This window comes from Apis dorsata, unplaced genomic scaffold, assembly GCF_000469605.1.
Source record: "Apis dorsata unplaced genomic scaffold, Apis dorsata 1.3 scaffold_197, whole genome shotgun sequence".
Lineage (NCBI taxonomy): Eukaryota > Metazoa > Arthropoda > Insecta > Hymenoptera > Apidae > Apis > Apis dorsata.
Window position 1 is genome coordinate 115,316 of NW_006263481.1, and position 15,705 is coordinate 131,020.

The 15,705-nt window shown below is 25.2% G+C and overlaps 3 protein-coding genes across 9 annotated transcripts in view; 1 reads left to right on the forward strand and 2 right to left on the reverse strand.

The window, feature by feature from the left end:
- The window catches only part of LOC102670890 (ankyrin repeat and BTB/POZ domain-containing protein BTBD11), a 25,494-nt gene extending 18,997 nt beyond the window's left edge, over positions 1-6,497 (reverse strand). The window contains exons 1-3 of one of the 3 annotated variants that reach the window (XM_006614792.2): positions 6,337-6,497; positions 6,000-6,222; positions 867-1,101 (exon numbers count right to left, since the gene is read on the reverse strand). In XM_006614792.2, coding sequence (XP_006614855.1) covers positions 867-1,069 — 203 coding nt within the window. In that variant the 5' untranslated portion in view covers positions 1,070-1,101; positions 6,000-6,222; positions 6,337-6,497. Of the gene's footprint in view, positions 1-866; positions 1,102-1,217; positions 1,222-5,999 lie in introns of those variants that run through there. The other 2 variants (XM_031510008.1, XM_031510010.1) reach the window with 2 other exon arrangements.
- A 1,122-nt stretch (positions 6,498-7,619) lies between these two features.
- LOC102670666 (ADP-ribosylation factor-like protein 1) lies at positions 7,620-9,735 on the forward strand. 2 transcript variants are annotated; one of them, XM_006614790.2, is made up of 5 exons: positions 7,620-7,814; positions 7,959-8,058; positions 8,319-8,435; positions 8,605-8,716; positions 8,939-9,735. In XM_006614790.2, the coding sequence occupies exons 1-5, from the start codon at positions 7,811-7,813 to the stop codon at positions 9,146-9,148; spliced, it is 543 nt and encodes a 180-aa protein (XP_006614853.1). In that variant the 5' UTR covers positions 7,620-7,810; the 3' UTR covers positions 9,149-9,735. The 2 variants fall into 2 exon arrangements, with proteins under 2 accessions (XP_006614853.1, XP_006614854.1); XM_006614791.2 differs by having other exon boundaries at positions 7,633-7,839.
- Positions 8,870-15,705, reverse strand: part of LOC102681813 (DNA polymerase delta catalytic subunit) — an 8,674-nt gene continuing 1,838 nt past the window's right edge. The window contains exons 2-16 of one of the 4 annotated variants that reach the window (XM_006614787.2): positions 15,422-15,520; positions 14,962-15,073; positions 14,777-14,812; positions 14,305-14,416; positions 13,997-14,169; positions 13,653-13,912; positions 13,355-13,581; positions 13,109-13,275; positions 12,780-13,025; positions 12,405-12,707; positions 11,865-12,335; positions 11,361-11,767; positions 10,633-11,286; positions 10,407-10,527; positions 8,870-9,077 (exon numbers count right to left, since the gene is read on the reverse strand). In XM_006614787.2, the coding sequence (XP_006614850.1) occupies positions 10,431-10,527; positions 10,633-11,286; positions 11,361-11,767; positions 11,865-12,335; positions 12,405-12,707; positions 12,780-13,025; positions 13,109-13,275; positions 13,355-13,581; positions 13,653-13,912; positions 13,997-14,169; positions 14,305-14,416; positions 14,777-14,812; positions 14,962-15,073; positions 15,422-15,474 (3,318 nt within the window). In that variant the 5' untranslated portion in view covers positions 15,475-15,520 and the 3' untranslated portion in view covers positions 8,870-9,077; positions 10,407-10,430. Of the gene's footprint in view, positions 9,078-10,406; positions 10,528-10,632; positions 11,287-11,360; positions 11,768-11,864; positions 12,336-12,404; positions 12,708-12,779; positions 13,026-13,108; positions 13,276-13,354; positions 13,582-13,652; positions 13,913-13,996; positions 14,170-14,304; positions 14,417-14,753; positions 14,813-14,961; positions 15,074-15,421; positions 15,569-15,705 lie in introns of those variants that run through there. The other 3 variants (XM_031510011.1, XM_031510012.1, XM_006614789.2) reach the window with 3 other exon arrangements.

Here is a 15,705-nt window from a genome sequence, read left to right on the forward strand (position 1 = left end):
AAATAAAAATATCGATACAATAATATTGAGATAATAGAACTCGATAATCTATATCATATCGATTTATGACATTTTTATATTCTGAATTCCTATCATCAGTCTCGCCCGAAAAAAGAATCTTGTCTTTTTGAAATTATGAATGCTTCTCCAACATTACAGGGATGACGCATCAATACTGACTCATCATTAGGAAGCCCATGTTTATGTTACAGATCATCGATAGCCAACCATAAACTTACATTACAATTAATTGACTACTTGAAAAACAGTAGCAAGTGATTTGACATGTAAACGACAGCCAATATCTTCATCAGTATTCGTTATTATCATCAAGAAAATTATCAACTATGAATATCACGAATCAATCAATCTACATAAAATATGTAATCTCTGTGTACACGATATATTTTATATATCAAGTTAATAAACTAGTAATAGATGATAAATAAATCGCTCAATAAGGGTTTACAAACGATTTAGCAGCCATCTAGTGCTCAAAGTAATACTTTACCCTGCATTTTCATATTTATTAACGCCCTCTGGATAACGTAAGCTGTTATAGTTACCTATAAAACCAAAGATGAATTGCCGTCGATAATATTGGCGTTTCATTATCTACTAACCTATATTTATTATTCCAGAAAATAACTAACGAAAAAATATTAACAAAATAAATCATATTTATTGCAATGTTAATAATTTTATGTTAGGACGAGATTAACGTTCCTGCGTTTCCTGTTTTAATCGATCTTTATCAAGACTAGCGGATTACCATGAATACAACCATTAATCAGATCTCTGTTAAGATCGATATCGATTACAAATGGATTAGTAGTAGGGTTCATAGAAAATAAAAGAATACTCACCGACGTGGCTTAGGTCGCAATATCTCGTGACCAGAATCGGATATGCAGATACTCAGGCTTAATGGTCCCCCATAGTGTTCTGGAGGTGCACCGGTTTGGACAGTCTGCTGCTGGGGACTGGATATACCGCCAGAACCGGAAGTGCCGGTCAAAAACAACGGTTGCTGCCCACAACCGTCCATCGTGGCTCGCTCGACGTTCATTCTGCCTCCCGTTGCTGATTGCACTGGAAGACCTGTGAAATTAAAAACAAAAATACTTTGAGATCCTATACAAAATGTATCGTGGTGTTAGCTTTTCTTCACAGAATTGTGGATTTATTATTGTTGATAAAATTATTGTTTCATAAACCGAATTATATAATACACTTGTAATAATTTTATTTGTATGTTCTAACAAAAACTACTTTTCTATGTAAATGAATTTCTATGTAGAATAAAGAACTGATATTAAATATATTATATATAAATATACTATATTTATATTATTTAAAATTAAATTTTACTAATTTTATATAAAATTTTATATATATATTATTTTTCGAAGTAATTTCATTAAATATCGAATATAGTATCAATAACATTTTTTTTATAATAAATGTGAGTGAAACTGATTTATGAATGTATAGAAATTCAATGCGAGAAATCTGCTCGATAGAGAAAATCTTTGGTGGAAAGTAATTATATGAAACTTTCTTCTTGGGCTCGAAGGTCATTAACGAGCATCTGGATGATTCTGAGAATAATTAGCAATGCGATAACATCACTTGTAAGAAACAATTATTTCTCTGTTCATACGAGCAGTGTGTATCTTCACACCGCGAGCGCGGCGCTAATTATCGTTGGAAATGTGCCGAATACGTTAATAGGAAGAGTGTATCTCTTGGTATCGTTCTTGTGTATCGTTTGTTTCGCGCGACGTTCTGGTATCTTTTGTGAAAATTCATTGAAACTTTCTCCATTGAAAATATCTCTATGTATGAAATATACTGAAAAAAAGGATTGAATTAATTAGAGTGAATTCAGATTCTTTATAGGAGAAAACCTTAGAAAAATACATTGTAATTATTACAATAACAATAATGTTGGATTCTGAATGACAAGATAAAATCGAGAGTAAAGCATTTTATACTTTTAACTTTAAGATTAATTTGTAAAATGTATTTCATTCAATATATATTCTTTACATTAAATGTAAATATTACATTTATTATTATCATCATATTAATATGCATGTTTAGTTATATACTCCATTTGTTTTACCAGAAATAAATAATTAAATTCTGCATTCCTTTCAAAGAATTTCAATAATATATGTATGAAGAAAAACGAACGATTACATGAATTTATGAGATTAACAGTTTCATATACGTGCATTGATATATGTGAAAACATTCACGAATAATTATTATAAATACAAAATTCTTCTATTTCGTGGCGAATGTATTGCTTTTCTTAATCTCGATGCTAGCGCAATCTGTTCCAGGAAGTGGTCCAGTTCGGTCCAGTTGATAACTGGTTTTCAATAAACCGTTCGTAAACATGTTCAGACCCAGATATCACATAGATGACAAACCTTCTGTATTAATTATTAAATTATTTATTCATGTAAGAAATTTTTTAAAAATTTTTGAACATATAATAATAATATCTTTAGAAAGAAATTAAAGATTATTTAAAATTGAACTTTTTTATAAATATTTCTTTGCAATTTCCTTATGAAAAAAAATGTACAAAATAAATACATTACTATATATAAATAAACATCGATATGTGGATCAATATATAAATAGTTGAATTAGATTGACAGAGTAGTGACATTAATCTTTTAAAGAGTTAAATAAAACTCGTACATCAATCTTATTTAACCAATCACATAAATTACATTTTATTCAATTATGTGAATATAAGATGCAGTTTTCATTTTCGGTCGTTAAATTCGGTTAATAATGTTGGTGAAAATAAATAACTATACGTTATTAATAAATTTCTAACATATATAAAATTATTCAAATATTTGATATTTGAAATGCAAATAATATATGTGTATAACATATGTATTGATACACATCATGATATCAAAAAGAAATCTTTTTAATTGTTATTTTAATTCAAATTTTTATTAAAAATTGATAATCTACAAATTTTCAAAAGAAAAAATATTCTATAACATGAAATTATTAAAAAAAAATAAAAATCATCAATTCACATTGCAAATATTAAGCGCAGGTGATATGGCGCGGTATTGACTTATTAGAAGTTTGCACCAACGAGGTTCGACGAGAGCATGATCGTGTTGCTCGCTTTGATAGGCCCTTGTATGCAATTACTCTGGTTGGCTCCCAAAATGCTTCCTTAAGTGTGCATATCAGGAACAACTCGTCTTCCCTTCTTCCAATCTCCTTGTTACCCTTTTTCCACGCGAAGTGAAAGCACATGGCTTTTTGATGGAATTCTTATCCATGTGATTTTAATGAAATAACGATATTTTTTATAATTTTTTCTTTTTATCAGAGATAGTTATACTATTTTGATCTTCGTTTTTCGATTGGTCTGAAAATTTTTGTCATAATGATAATAAAATTATATTTCTTATAATTTGATTTATATTTCCTTCTATTTATAGATATAATTCATTATAATTCAGTTTCTTTTGATTCTGTTCTACTTTTACCGTGCTTCATTTTCAATTTTTCCAATTCAAATTTAATTTTTCTATTTCATCATTCAAACATATAGAATATAATAATTTTTAAAATTAATAAAAATTTGAAGTGTTATATAATACAACTATATAATTATATATTAATTTTTTTTCATGATTTAATAATTCTTAAAATAAAACTAATTTTTGAAACTTTCTAAAACTAACATACAAAAAATAATGGTGCATTATATTTTATCTTGTTAAAATATTTGTTAACGCTAATAATCATTTCTTCTATAATTATCAACTAGCAACTGCAGATAAAAATCAAGAATTAAGCATTTGAAAACCGATGACGAAATTCCTCTGAGATGATTTTTACTTCAAAAATCACTATTTATTATATATGAAAATAGGATTAAAATTATAATTAATTTACACAGTTATTAATATAATTCATCATTCACACGAAAAGATTTATTGTATTTGCACATGATGACAATAAAAATAATTTGATAGTATATTTGCGAATTGCTAAGGAAGCAACAGAAAATTCGTGTTTCATGAAGCTACACGTGGGTGTAAACAAAAGTATGATTCTGCTTGGGGCACGGAATGTGCTGGACGCTGCGCTGTGTCCTATACACCGGCTATGCCGCATGGCAGATTAAGCGTATACGTACTTACATACGGCGTGGCATGGTATACAGCCGTCCGCTTCGCGGCCGCCGCATTCCAACGGCTGCCCAAACCAAAACCTATATCGCGTATACCTATCTCGCTCTTGCCTTCTCCTTTCAACCATATGTTTGCTCTTTTTCCCCTCTATCCCCTCTACCTGTTCCTTTTCACCCCTACCACAGCACCTTTTATTCGACCCTCTTCGCAGGAGAAACGTGGCTGCACATTGTCTCCCTTCTCTGTCTCTCTGTCTCTCTTTGCTACGCTGTTTCTATTCGTCTCTGTTTCTTTTTATATATTGATATTATTTTTAATTAGTATCGACTGTTGCTAATTATTAGTCAAGGACTTATGATTTAAGGTGGACTTCGAATCCACCGCCAATAGTAATATATAGTGTTTCCAAGCGACACTCATTCTAGCATATAAGTATTAACTGTGCCCGACATAGCTTAACTTTGATGATCAAACGGGATCCAATGGATTTTACCTGGCAAGATCATTGCCGTTTCTCCTTAATATCACAATGACATATGTCATGATTTCGCAATGAATTTTTTGATCGATTCGATTAATCATATGTTATTTGTATCACTTAATTGTTGATCGAACAAATCATAACAATTTATAGGATATCGCGAAATCTTAATAATTAATAAATGAAGGACGAGAGTTTTATATATTTCTTCATTCTATTCTCCACCTAATCGATCCAGGACACATATAAATCTTCCATACATTTCTTTAATATATATTACGAGAATAATATCTTAATAACTATTTATAATAATTTTTTCTTGATTTTTGCACTAGATTATTGAAATTTTACAATTAAATCAACATGAAAACACATATATAAGAATTGGCAAATTTATAGATACAATACAACGATCAATGATTTAATAAATTATACATTAAAGTATTTATATAATATTAATCATTTTATGATAGAATTATGTATAATAGAATAGAATTGTATAACTTTGATAAAAATTTAAAAAAAACATGATTTGAAATTGCATAATATATATGAATCAATATATTAATTGTAAATATATGCAAATATAAATAGATGAATGAATTATGTACAGATTTCTAAAAAAACATATTTATATGTACAATTTTGATAAAACAATTTGTTTTTGATTATCTATTAGATATCAAATGAGAAAGTTAAATCTTGGACCCGTGCCTTCGTATACGTCACTGAACAGGCGAAAGTCTGAGAAGAAGGATCATGATCTATCAGACGAGAGTTCTCGCGAGTGTGCAACCTACGCGATAACCGGTTAGCTGTAAATCCTTTCAGAGGTCCAAATCATTCTTTTACAAAGATTTATGTGATACCTTATGATTTTTGAACAAATCAGAATCGATGAATATTTAACTTTGAGTGAAAAGATAATATCAAACACTTGAACAAGTTCGACTTTCATGAGAATGTTTCATGTATTTGAGAAAAATTTAATTTTCGGAAAAACCGGTTTCAAGCAGTTAGATGTTAGAATGCACAAACTTTATTATATACGTAATATTATTTTGATTGTGAATATTTTTTTAATATCTTATTTTAATTCTAGAAATATTATTAAATTTAATAAAATATTAAAATAATTTTATTATGTAATTTATATTATTGAATATATTATTGAATATTGAAATTATGAATTTATAGCGAACATATGAAATATAATTTATAAAATTTAATTGCTAAAATAATATCAATTTTTATTTTTATATTTTTTAATATAATTAATAATTTATAAAATCGCTTTTTATATAGAATATATGTATTAAAAATCTTACCGAATTTTATTTAGCGTATTGGTAGAGATGAACATATGTATTTATTCGGGACATGATGGGCACTCAAGAAACACTATATAAGATAAAATTATGAACAAAAATTTCACTTTTGTTCAATGTTCACGTTGTACACGAACATTTTTTGTTTTTATTATTCTATCAAAATATATATCACGTCGCAAAAGCACATATAACTGTATGTACATTTCGATGTTCTGTAAAACTGTAAACACATAAGAACTTTTTAAACTGTACCATGCAGCAATGATATTGGTATAAATGCATGATGTGTTGAAATTAACAATAGCCAAGGGCTACAGGAATAAAACAAATTCACCTTGTTTCTTTTAAATCTTCACTAGTATGATATATTCTATTTTTTTAATAAGACGACATATCCGCACATGCATCCGATCAAGTCGCCGCTTTTCGACAGCTGTCAATTACGAACAACACAAGCGCCGCGTTTGTACAGCATCCCAGCAAAACCACTTTCGGTCCAGACTATACAGAAACCTTTTGTACAAGGAATAACGTGGAAGACGATATTTCTGCCATCTATCGATTATTGCGAGAATCAACGTCTCGTGATAAGTATGATTGACAGTTTATCTGAAAAACATTATTTTAAATTTTAAATTAAATTTTAAATATACCATTTATTTGACATAACATAAAAATAATGATTTAAAATTCTTATAATAATATAATTAATATTAAATAATTATATTCTTTTTATTAATTATTTTAAAAACAATTCATTGTATATATTTCAAATAATATAAAAAAATACTTAAAATATTCATGAACTTATAATATATATATAATATTAATAATATAATTTAATCTCATTTTTTGTAAAAAAAACTTAAAATATATTTTATATAATTTTAATTAAAGAATATAATTTTTCATAATTATATAAAAAAATTATATTCAACATTAATATATATTATACATTCTATCTTATAAAATAGAATATAAATATTTAATCATAATAAATAGTTAATCAAGAATTAAACTTTGATTATAATAATATTTGTAATAAGAAGTATTTAAGAATTGATTACTTTATTTTGAATATATAATTCTTAACAATAATTTGAATATATATATATAGCTATGAATTCAACACATATATAACTATTGTTTCTGATTTATTGCTAATATTTTAAAAAGAAAAGGTATAATATATGTCATTAGCTAATGAGATAAGTATTATATAATCTCGAAAATTCAACGAAGAAGTATGTCTTTATAAAGCATAATTTCTAAAATTATAAAGTTCATTGTAAATATGGATAAATATATATATATCTATTTATAAAATTTTTTTAAAAAATAACAGTTAACATTTTCAAGAGTCTTAATAAAAATATTCATAAATTTCATTATACATTTATTTACTAAAATATAACATAAAATATTTTTATGTTATATTTTATATTAAATTATGTTGAAATTTATTAATAATAATATATATATACAAAATATTCGTGCAATATTAGAAAAAAATAAAGAAATAAAGAAATATTTATATAATTAGAGATTATTTAATAATCAAATCATAAAAATATCTTGAATTTGGCTTTGTGTTACTTGATATATCGAAGATACATAAAGAATAGAAACAACTTCATGTGAATTCGACTAACGATAACGATACAAGTCAGCAAGTGATCTGAAGCGAACTGCATCCGTGGACAGTTAAAGGGGTGTGCGCCCCGGTTACTTAGATACAATTGTAATTCTTATATTTGACAATAAACTTTAATTTATACTATATGAATTGGAAATAATACGTGATCGATATGGGTGAGTTGTGTGATAATTCATGAAGGTACATGTTCCCGAAATCACACTGAATCTATCCAGTGAATATAAATCTGATCGGTGGACGATTCATCTAGTTTTTTCGAAATATATTTGTATGTAATTTCGACTCTTTTGTCTTTCTAGGAGGATTACTCAGTTATTTTCGTAATTTACTCGGTAGCCGGGAAATGCGAATTTTAATTTTAGGCTTGGACGGAGCCGGAAAAACTACAATCTTGTACAGGTGTATTTCATATTGACACTTTTCTATATTTCGCTTGACAGTTTATGTTTTAATATATATGTTTTAATATGTTTAAAGCTTGATATGACGTTATAATTAATTATTTATTCGTCTTTGTTTGCATGAATATGGTTCATATATCTTATGTTTGAATGTTTATAACCAATAATTAAATACATGTTTATGTGGCATAACAATTTAAAGCTATTGGATGTAAAATAATATGCATGTGAAATTGTTTTCAATATTATATCTACTAGATTGCAGGTTGGTGAAGTGGTTACAACAATACCTACTATAGGATTTAATGTAGAACAGGTCACATATAAAAATTTAAAATTTCAAGTATGGGATCTGGGAGGTCAAACTAGTATAAGGTATGTAATGATAGATAATGATATAAATTAAAAATATCTTTTATTTTATTTTATTTTATTTTACTCTACTCTACTCTACTCTACTCTACTAATTACCCTATTTTAGTCTAATCTTTAAAAATGATAATATATATATATATATATATATAATTATATTTTAAATTTACAGACCATATTGGAGGTGTTATTATTCAAATACAGATGCAATAATTTATGTTGTGGATTCGGCAGATAAAGATAGGATAGGCATATCAAAAGATGAATTAATTTATATGTTGAGAGTAAGTACTTTATGTTGCTAACATAGAAAACTATCAATAATTTTAAGTATTATATTATATCTATAATTAGATTTTATTAAATAACAATGTATGAATAATTTGATATGAAAGTGATATTAACAATATGAAGTGTTCTTAACATACTGAATATAATTTAATTTTAAAATTAAATTTTTATATCATTAATATATAAATGTATATATAATATTTGTATGTATTCAGGAAGAAGAACTGCAAGGTGCCATTTTAGTGGTTTTGGCAAATAAACAAGATATGGCAGGATGTTTAAGTGTAGCAGAAGTTCATCAGGCTCTTGGATTAGATGCTCTTAAAAATAGAACGTTCCAAATCTTCAAAACATCTGCAACAAAAGGTGAAGGTCTTGATCAAGCAATGGACTGGTTATCAAATGCACTGCAAAGTAGAAAATGATTAATATTATTAAGAAATTTTTTTACCTAAGCCTTATTAAGAAGACTAGTCATATGACTGTCAAATTGAACAAGCCACGCAAAGCTGGACACTTTATTCCGTTTATTTATTATAATTATATTTTAAATAGTCTTATTTAATCGAATTTCATCGAAAAACGATATTTATAATTTTCATAATGTGAAGCAGGGAATAAAAATAAAAACAAAAATTTTATCTTTCTATAGAAATTTAAATGAAATAAACATAAAGATTTATTCAATTTAAATATTTTTTTTCATATGATTTAATCATTGCTGTATTCATTCTGTGTAATTTTTATTATTTCTTAATATTACAGCATCTTTGGATTTTTAATATTATATTGGCAAACAATAAGTGTAAAAAAAGTGTAATGTATATTAATATAAATATATCATTTTTTATTATTAATCAAAGAGATTATTTATAAATATTGCAGTAAAATTGGAAATCGTTTGAAATGTCAATATTTTGACATACTGTGTGAATAGTTATGTAAATATATGTATTGGTTTAATTTCATTCATATAATGTTAAGGTACATATGTAAAATGTTCTTTTTTATATAAAAGAAAAACACAATATAGAAAACAAAAAGATTTTGTGTAAAATTGAAACACAATATCTTGAATGATATTTATAAATTTGTTAAGTATAATTATACTGCCGTACAAAAACAAATTTAATATTTCAATCGTATTTAATATTTGACAAAATTAAAAAAATACATTTCATTATTTTTATTTAATATTGAATTATTTAATTTTAATACCAAATATTAAATTCTAATTAAGTATTAATTATTCAAATAAACTTCTTGAGCAATGTACTAAGATTTGATAACTAATTTATGTATTTAAAATCTATATAAATACTATTTCATAATAAATATTTCGCAATTATTAATTGCATTTTAATTACTTATTCTAATTAATAAGATTGATTTGTATAATTTTTGAATTTTTAAAATGTATCTATATATATAGAAAAAAATTTCAATATATATATTCAAAAATATATGTTATATTAAATTATATTATTATATGAATTTATCCATTTTTTTATGTATAATTTGTAAAAAAATTTGAAAAAAAAAAATTAAATATTTTATTAATAATATAATATTTGTGTTCTATCCTAGTTTTCTTATTTTCAGTATTGCTTTTAATTTGATTAATATATATATTTATTTTAAAGTTATCTTTTTTATATGAATCAATAATATATAAAAACATACCTGTCATTTACTGATCTATTGATATTACCATGATGGAATTCCAAATCTTTCAATTCGTTTCATTTGCGTATCTAATTCCATTTGAACTTTCTTTCTCATATAGAATATTGGACAATCACGACTGAAAAGATATAATATTAAATTTAATATTATTACATTCTACTAATTATCTTAATTTAATAAAAATATGACATTTTTCAGTTGTTTAAGTTGTTTAAGAACACACCTTGTGCATAATACTTCTTGATGAAGACTTCCCTGGCATCTTTGACATTCTGTCCATAATCTACAAAACTTTTCTTCTAATTTTCTACCAAGATATAATTCATTTTGATATAATTCTGCTTCTTTTGGTTCGCAATATTTACATAATGCCATTTTTTCTCTTTCTGGTACAAGAACAGCTTTGCAACCTAAACATATTTCCTTTTTACGTGTAAATGCAGACAAAGCACCAACTTTTGATGTAGCAACAGATTTTGTGCGTGTATGATCTCCTTTCAACAAAAGTGATTCAGCTTTTTCACCAAGGATTGGTTCAAAAATACGTATTAGTGGTTTGGCTAATTGATTTTCTAAATAATAATTTGTATCTATAGGAATGTTATTTTCTAAGACATAAATTGGATCTTCTGCTTTTTGATAAGCTGGTGTGCCTTTGGCTGCTCGTATAAAAACATATGGTACTCTATCACCAAGTTTTGGTGCATTTCCAGCATCTCGTTTTTTCATTTTTGCTGCTAATTCAACATGTGCTTGTTTAGCTGCATAATCAGTTTTAGTTAATTCTTTTGTAATTACTAACTGAGAAATATCTATACGATTACATAAAAGGTCACTTATAATTTGTTTTGCATAATTCATAGCATCATTGGGATTTCTACAAAAAAAAAAAAATGCATAATATAACAGATTAAATACTTTTATTTTATTATATAAATATAATATTATTACCTGTCAATAAGTAATTTTTGTAAACAAGTATTCATCATATTTGCTACTAATGGACAATTATCTCTTCGTACAGTTTCTAGACCTTTGCAATCCATTTTATCATATTTGTCTGGACGAGTAAAATATAAACCGGCGTATCGTTTTTTATTAATTAACAAATATGGAAAATATACTTTTTCAAATTCCAGTTTTATTGGTTTTAAAAATTTTGAGGATACATATTCTGCTGCTTCTCTACCAAGTTCCATAGCTTCTTCTACTGTTTTCACACCAAATTTAATCATAACAGAATCAGTATCACCATATACGACCACTGCATTATTTTTATATCCTTTAGAAATGCAGTATTGTTCTTCTACTTCCTGTTTTGTTTGTTCTATCATAGTACGTCCATATGCAGTGACACTCTGAAAATTAATTTTATTATATGTAATAATATGTTTTTTATTATATGTAAAATAATATAATTTATTAAACTAAAAAGTATAAATATTAAAATCTTACTGCAGATATTTCCAAACATGGTAGTTTTCCCATTTGTGCTCCAGTAAAACCATACACAGAATTAGCAGATACTTTTAAAGCATATTGTCTACCATCTAAAACCTTTTGTTTCAATGGATCAGTTTCTTTTTTCAGTTCAGCTTTTGCTGCTTTTCTAGCTGACAAAAGATTTTCTAAAATTTCTGGAAGGATTCCTTTTCTGATGTTAACTTTGACAAATTTCGAATCATTAGGAGTTATAGTAATATTATCTGATTGAATATTGTTTTTAGCCTGCTTATCGTATTTTATCAATGTTGTGTAACATAAGTTGTGAGCCATAATAATACTAGGATATAGAGAGCTAAAATCTAAAGTTGCAATAGGATCATTATAATATCCACGTTTTGGTTCTATAACTGTTGCTCCTTCAAATTGTTCATCGCTAGCTTGACCTCGATGTACTGGCATTAAATAATCTTTCTCTCGAGTCTGAAATCAAATATCTTTAGTAGAATTTTAATTGGAATTACAATTATCTAGTTTATTATTATTATTAACCTTTCTCAATAATTGTGAAACAACTTTAATTTGTTGACCTCGTGTTAATAAACTAGATATGGAAACTCCAGTAACTCTTGCCATTTCCATATAAATAAAAATACACATCAACTTATCCAACAATCTAAGTGGTAAATATGCATCTTTCAAACAATAAACAGCAAGTCTTCGACGTGTTTGTGCATTACCATTTTGTAAATCTGTGATAATACTATGATGAACATCTTCTTTTTGTTCTTGTAAAAAATGATAAGAGACAGCATTTAAAGTATAAGATCTTAATTTATAATCTCTAACCAATACCTAAAAACATAATCATAAATATTTATTGTTATACAAATTTATAATTAATAATTCTAGGATAATTGATTTTACCAGCAATAAATCAAATGGAACTCTTCCTTCAAAATTAATGGATTTATTTTCACGACGACCCATTTGTTTGCTTTGAAGTACTTGAGTTTTAATTACAGATTTTATATTTTTTATTCGACCAAGGAAATAAAAATCTCGTACATTAAGATGACTTGCTCGATTAATTAAATAAGGAAAATCAAAATTATTTATGTTATATCCTGTAAAAATATCAGGATCTAATTGTCTAACAAAATCTGCCCATTTCTAAGAAAAATAAAATATAATATATATTGGTTGATTTTCAATATGATTAATGCAAAGTTAAATTTAAAATAATAAAATCATACTTCTAACATTTTATGTTCTGTTTCAAAACTTAAAACTTGACAACCAACAATTGGTGCACAAGTATCAAGGGTGAAAATATTTCGTAAAAATGGTTCTGATTCTCCTTGTTTTATTACCATATTAGCAATTTGTATCACTGGATCATGATTTGGTTCGGGAAATATACCTATATTTATATTAAAAAAATTAAGTGATTTATGTATCATATAAAAAAGAGTTTGTTTAATCAAAAAATGAATTTTTACCTTTGCGTCCTGCACATTCAATATCAAAACTAAGAATTCTAAATGGAGCAATTTTTGACCATTCTCCTTGTGGAGCATGTGCAATAAAAGTATCCCATGCAACATCAACTTCTAACTGACATCTTGCAGTTAATGGTAAATTGTGTCCAAAATGTTGTCGAAGTTTCCAAGTTTTAGGTGGTAATTCAATCCATGAACATCCAACTACTGATGTATCAACCATAAATCTTAAATAAATGATTATTTATTTAAGAAAAAATTAAAATTAAAAAGTAAAAGATATAATTCAATTGCACACCTAATATCAAAGTCAATATTGCTTTCAAAAGCAATATATTGATGCTTGAATTCAGATAAAATAGTCTCTTCTTCAACTATTTTCTTACAACGTGATACTAATCTTGGAAGTGCTAATGTAATTTTTAAAAACAATGATTTTTCATCTCCTGTATATCCATACATATTTTGTTTAAATACTCGTTCAACAGCTAACACAGCTATCTGAATGTTTTCTGGATTAGATCTCATATCTTTCAATATTGCTTTATCTAAAGCCTCCTAAATAATATGTTGTAATAAAATAATTTGTGATATTTGTTTAAAATATATTACTGATACATATTGATTTTTAAAATTACATACCTTAAATAATTTACAATGATGATCATTAAAATTTGTTGGTGCTATAACATATAAATAAGGACTAAAACCATGAACATGACAACAAACTGAATTTCCTAATTCTGTAACACCAAACATTCTCATTATTGGTACAGGAGGCATATTACTACCTGGCATTCCAGGCAATGGTATACCTTGAAAAAAAATTTTATATTTTATATTTTATATTTTTATTAATTTTAATATTAAAATTATATTTTAATATTAATTTTATTATTAAAATTTTAAGAGCTAGAATAGATTTTGTTGATATTTATAATATTATTTACCACTATAATGATCAATTTCTATTTGTTGAAAAATTAATGCATCCTTCTGTGGATTTAATTCTGGAGGTGGAGGCCTATTCCATTTTGAAGATGTATTTTCTTGTTCAGGACCCTAATGAAAATTTATTAAAAATAAATAATTACTTAAAAAGATATGCTATATAATATATAAAATAGTACATGATAAAAATAACAATAAAAAAATAAAATTACGCAAAAAAAATATGCGTAATAAAAAAGCATTTAAAAGCAAATTAAAAATAAGTCAATGAATGAATTTATAAATGTGTGAATTAAATTATGAATTCAATTATTTATGAATATGATATACATTAAGTTGCATTAAAAAAAAAAAACTGGAAATTAATATATTAATATGTCTTGTAATATGCAATAATATGTTTATGCAATAATATGCTTAGTAAATATTATTTTATTATAAAACATACTTTTGTTACATTCATTAACTCACTGCTTTTGATGTTTTATTTAATTGCACAGGAATTGGCTAAAATAATAAAATATTATTGATATAAAATTAAAATATAAAATTACATATCTTACATATTAAAATTATTATTAATACAAATTTTTATCAAAAAAAAATTTCATATTATAATTTTTATTTAATAATTGATATAATATTTATATATATACCTCTTCAATAACTTGAGACATAGTATTTCCAAATTCATCTTCCATTTCATCCATAGTAGCCAATTCTGCTTCAAATGAACCAGGATAATCATCGTCATCTTCATCTCTATTACTAAATAAAAAATATATTAAAAGTTTAGTAACAATAATAAGTAACAATAAAAATATATAAATGAAATAGTAATAAAAAATATATAAATCAATAAATATAACATATATATTTATATGCAGAATTGAAAAATATAATATGAAAGATATAATATTAATTTTTTTTAATTTATTAATTATTTGTGGCATATGTATTAATTATATAACATAAAAAACAATATATATAAGTTAAATATATAAGTTAAATTTATTTCAATAAAATTTTTTTTAATAATTTAATAAGAGAAATGTAAATATAGAACAATAAATTAAGGTTAAAACAAATTTGTTAACAAATATTGTAAATATTTACCGATATTTTGCCTTTTTTGCAGTGGAAGATGCTGAAAATTGTCTTTTATTCATCTTATTTTATTATATCTCAAATGACACATTAAATACGAATATTTTGCTTATAAATGCTGAGAGCATATATAGAAATAGCGCGAAAATATTTTAATATCTAGTTATTTTCATTACTTATTAAAATTACAAGTTGTTAATATTGAAAAATAAATAGCTTTTAAATTTTTAAAGATACAATTTTTATTTAAATTTATTTAAATAAAATTTAAAAAAAATTGTTATTAATTATTT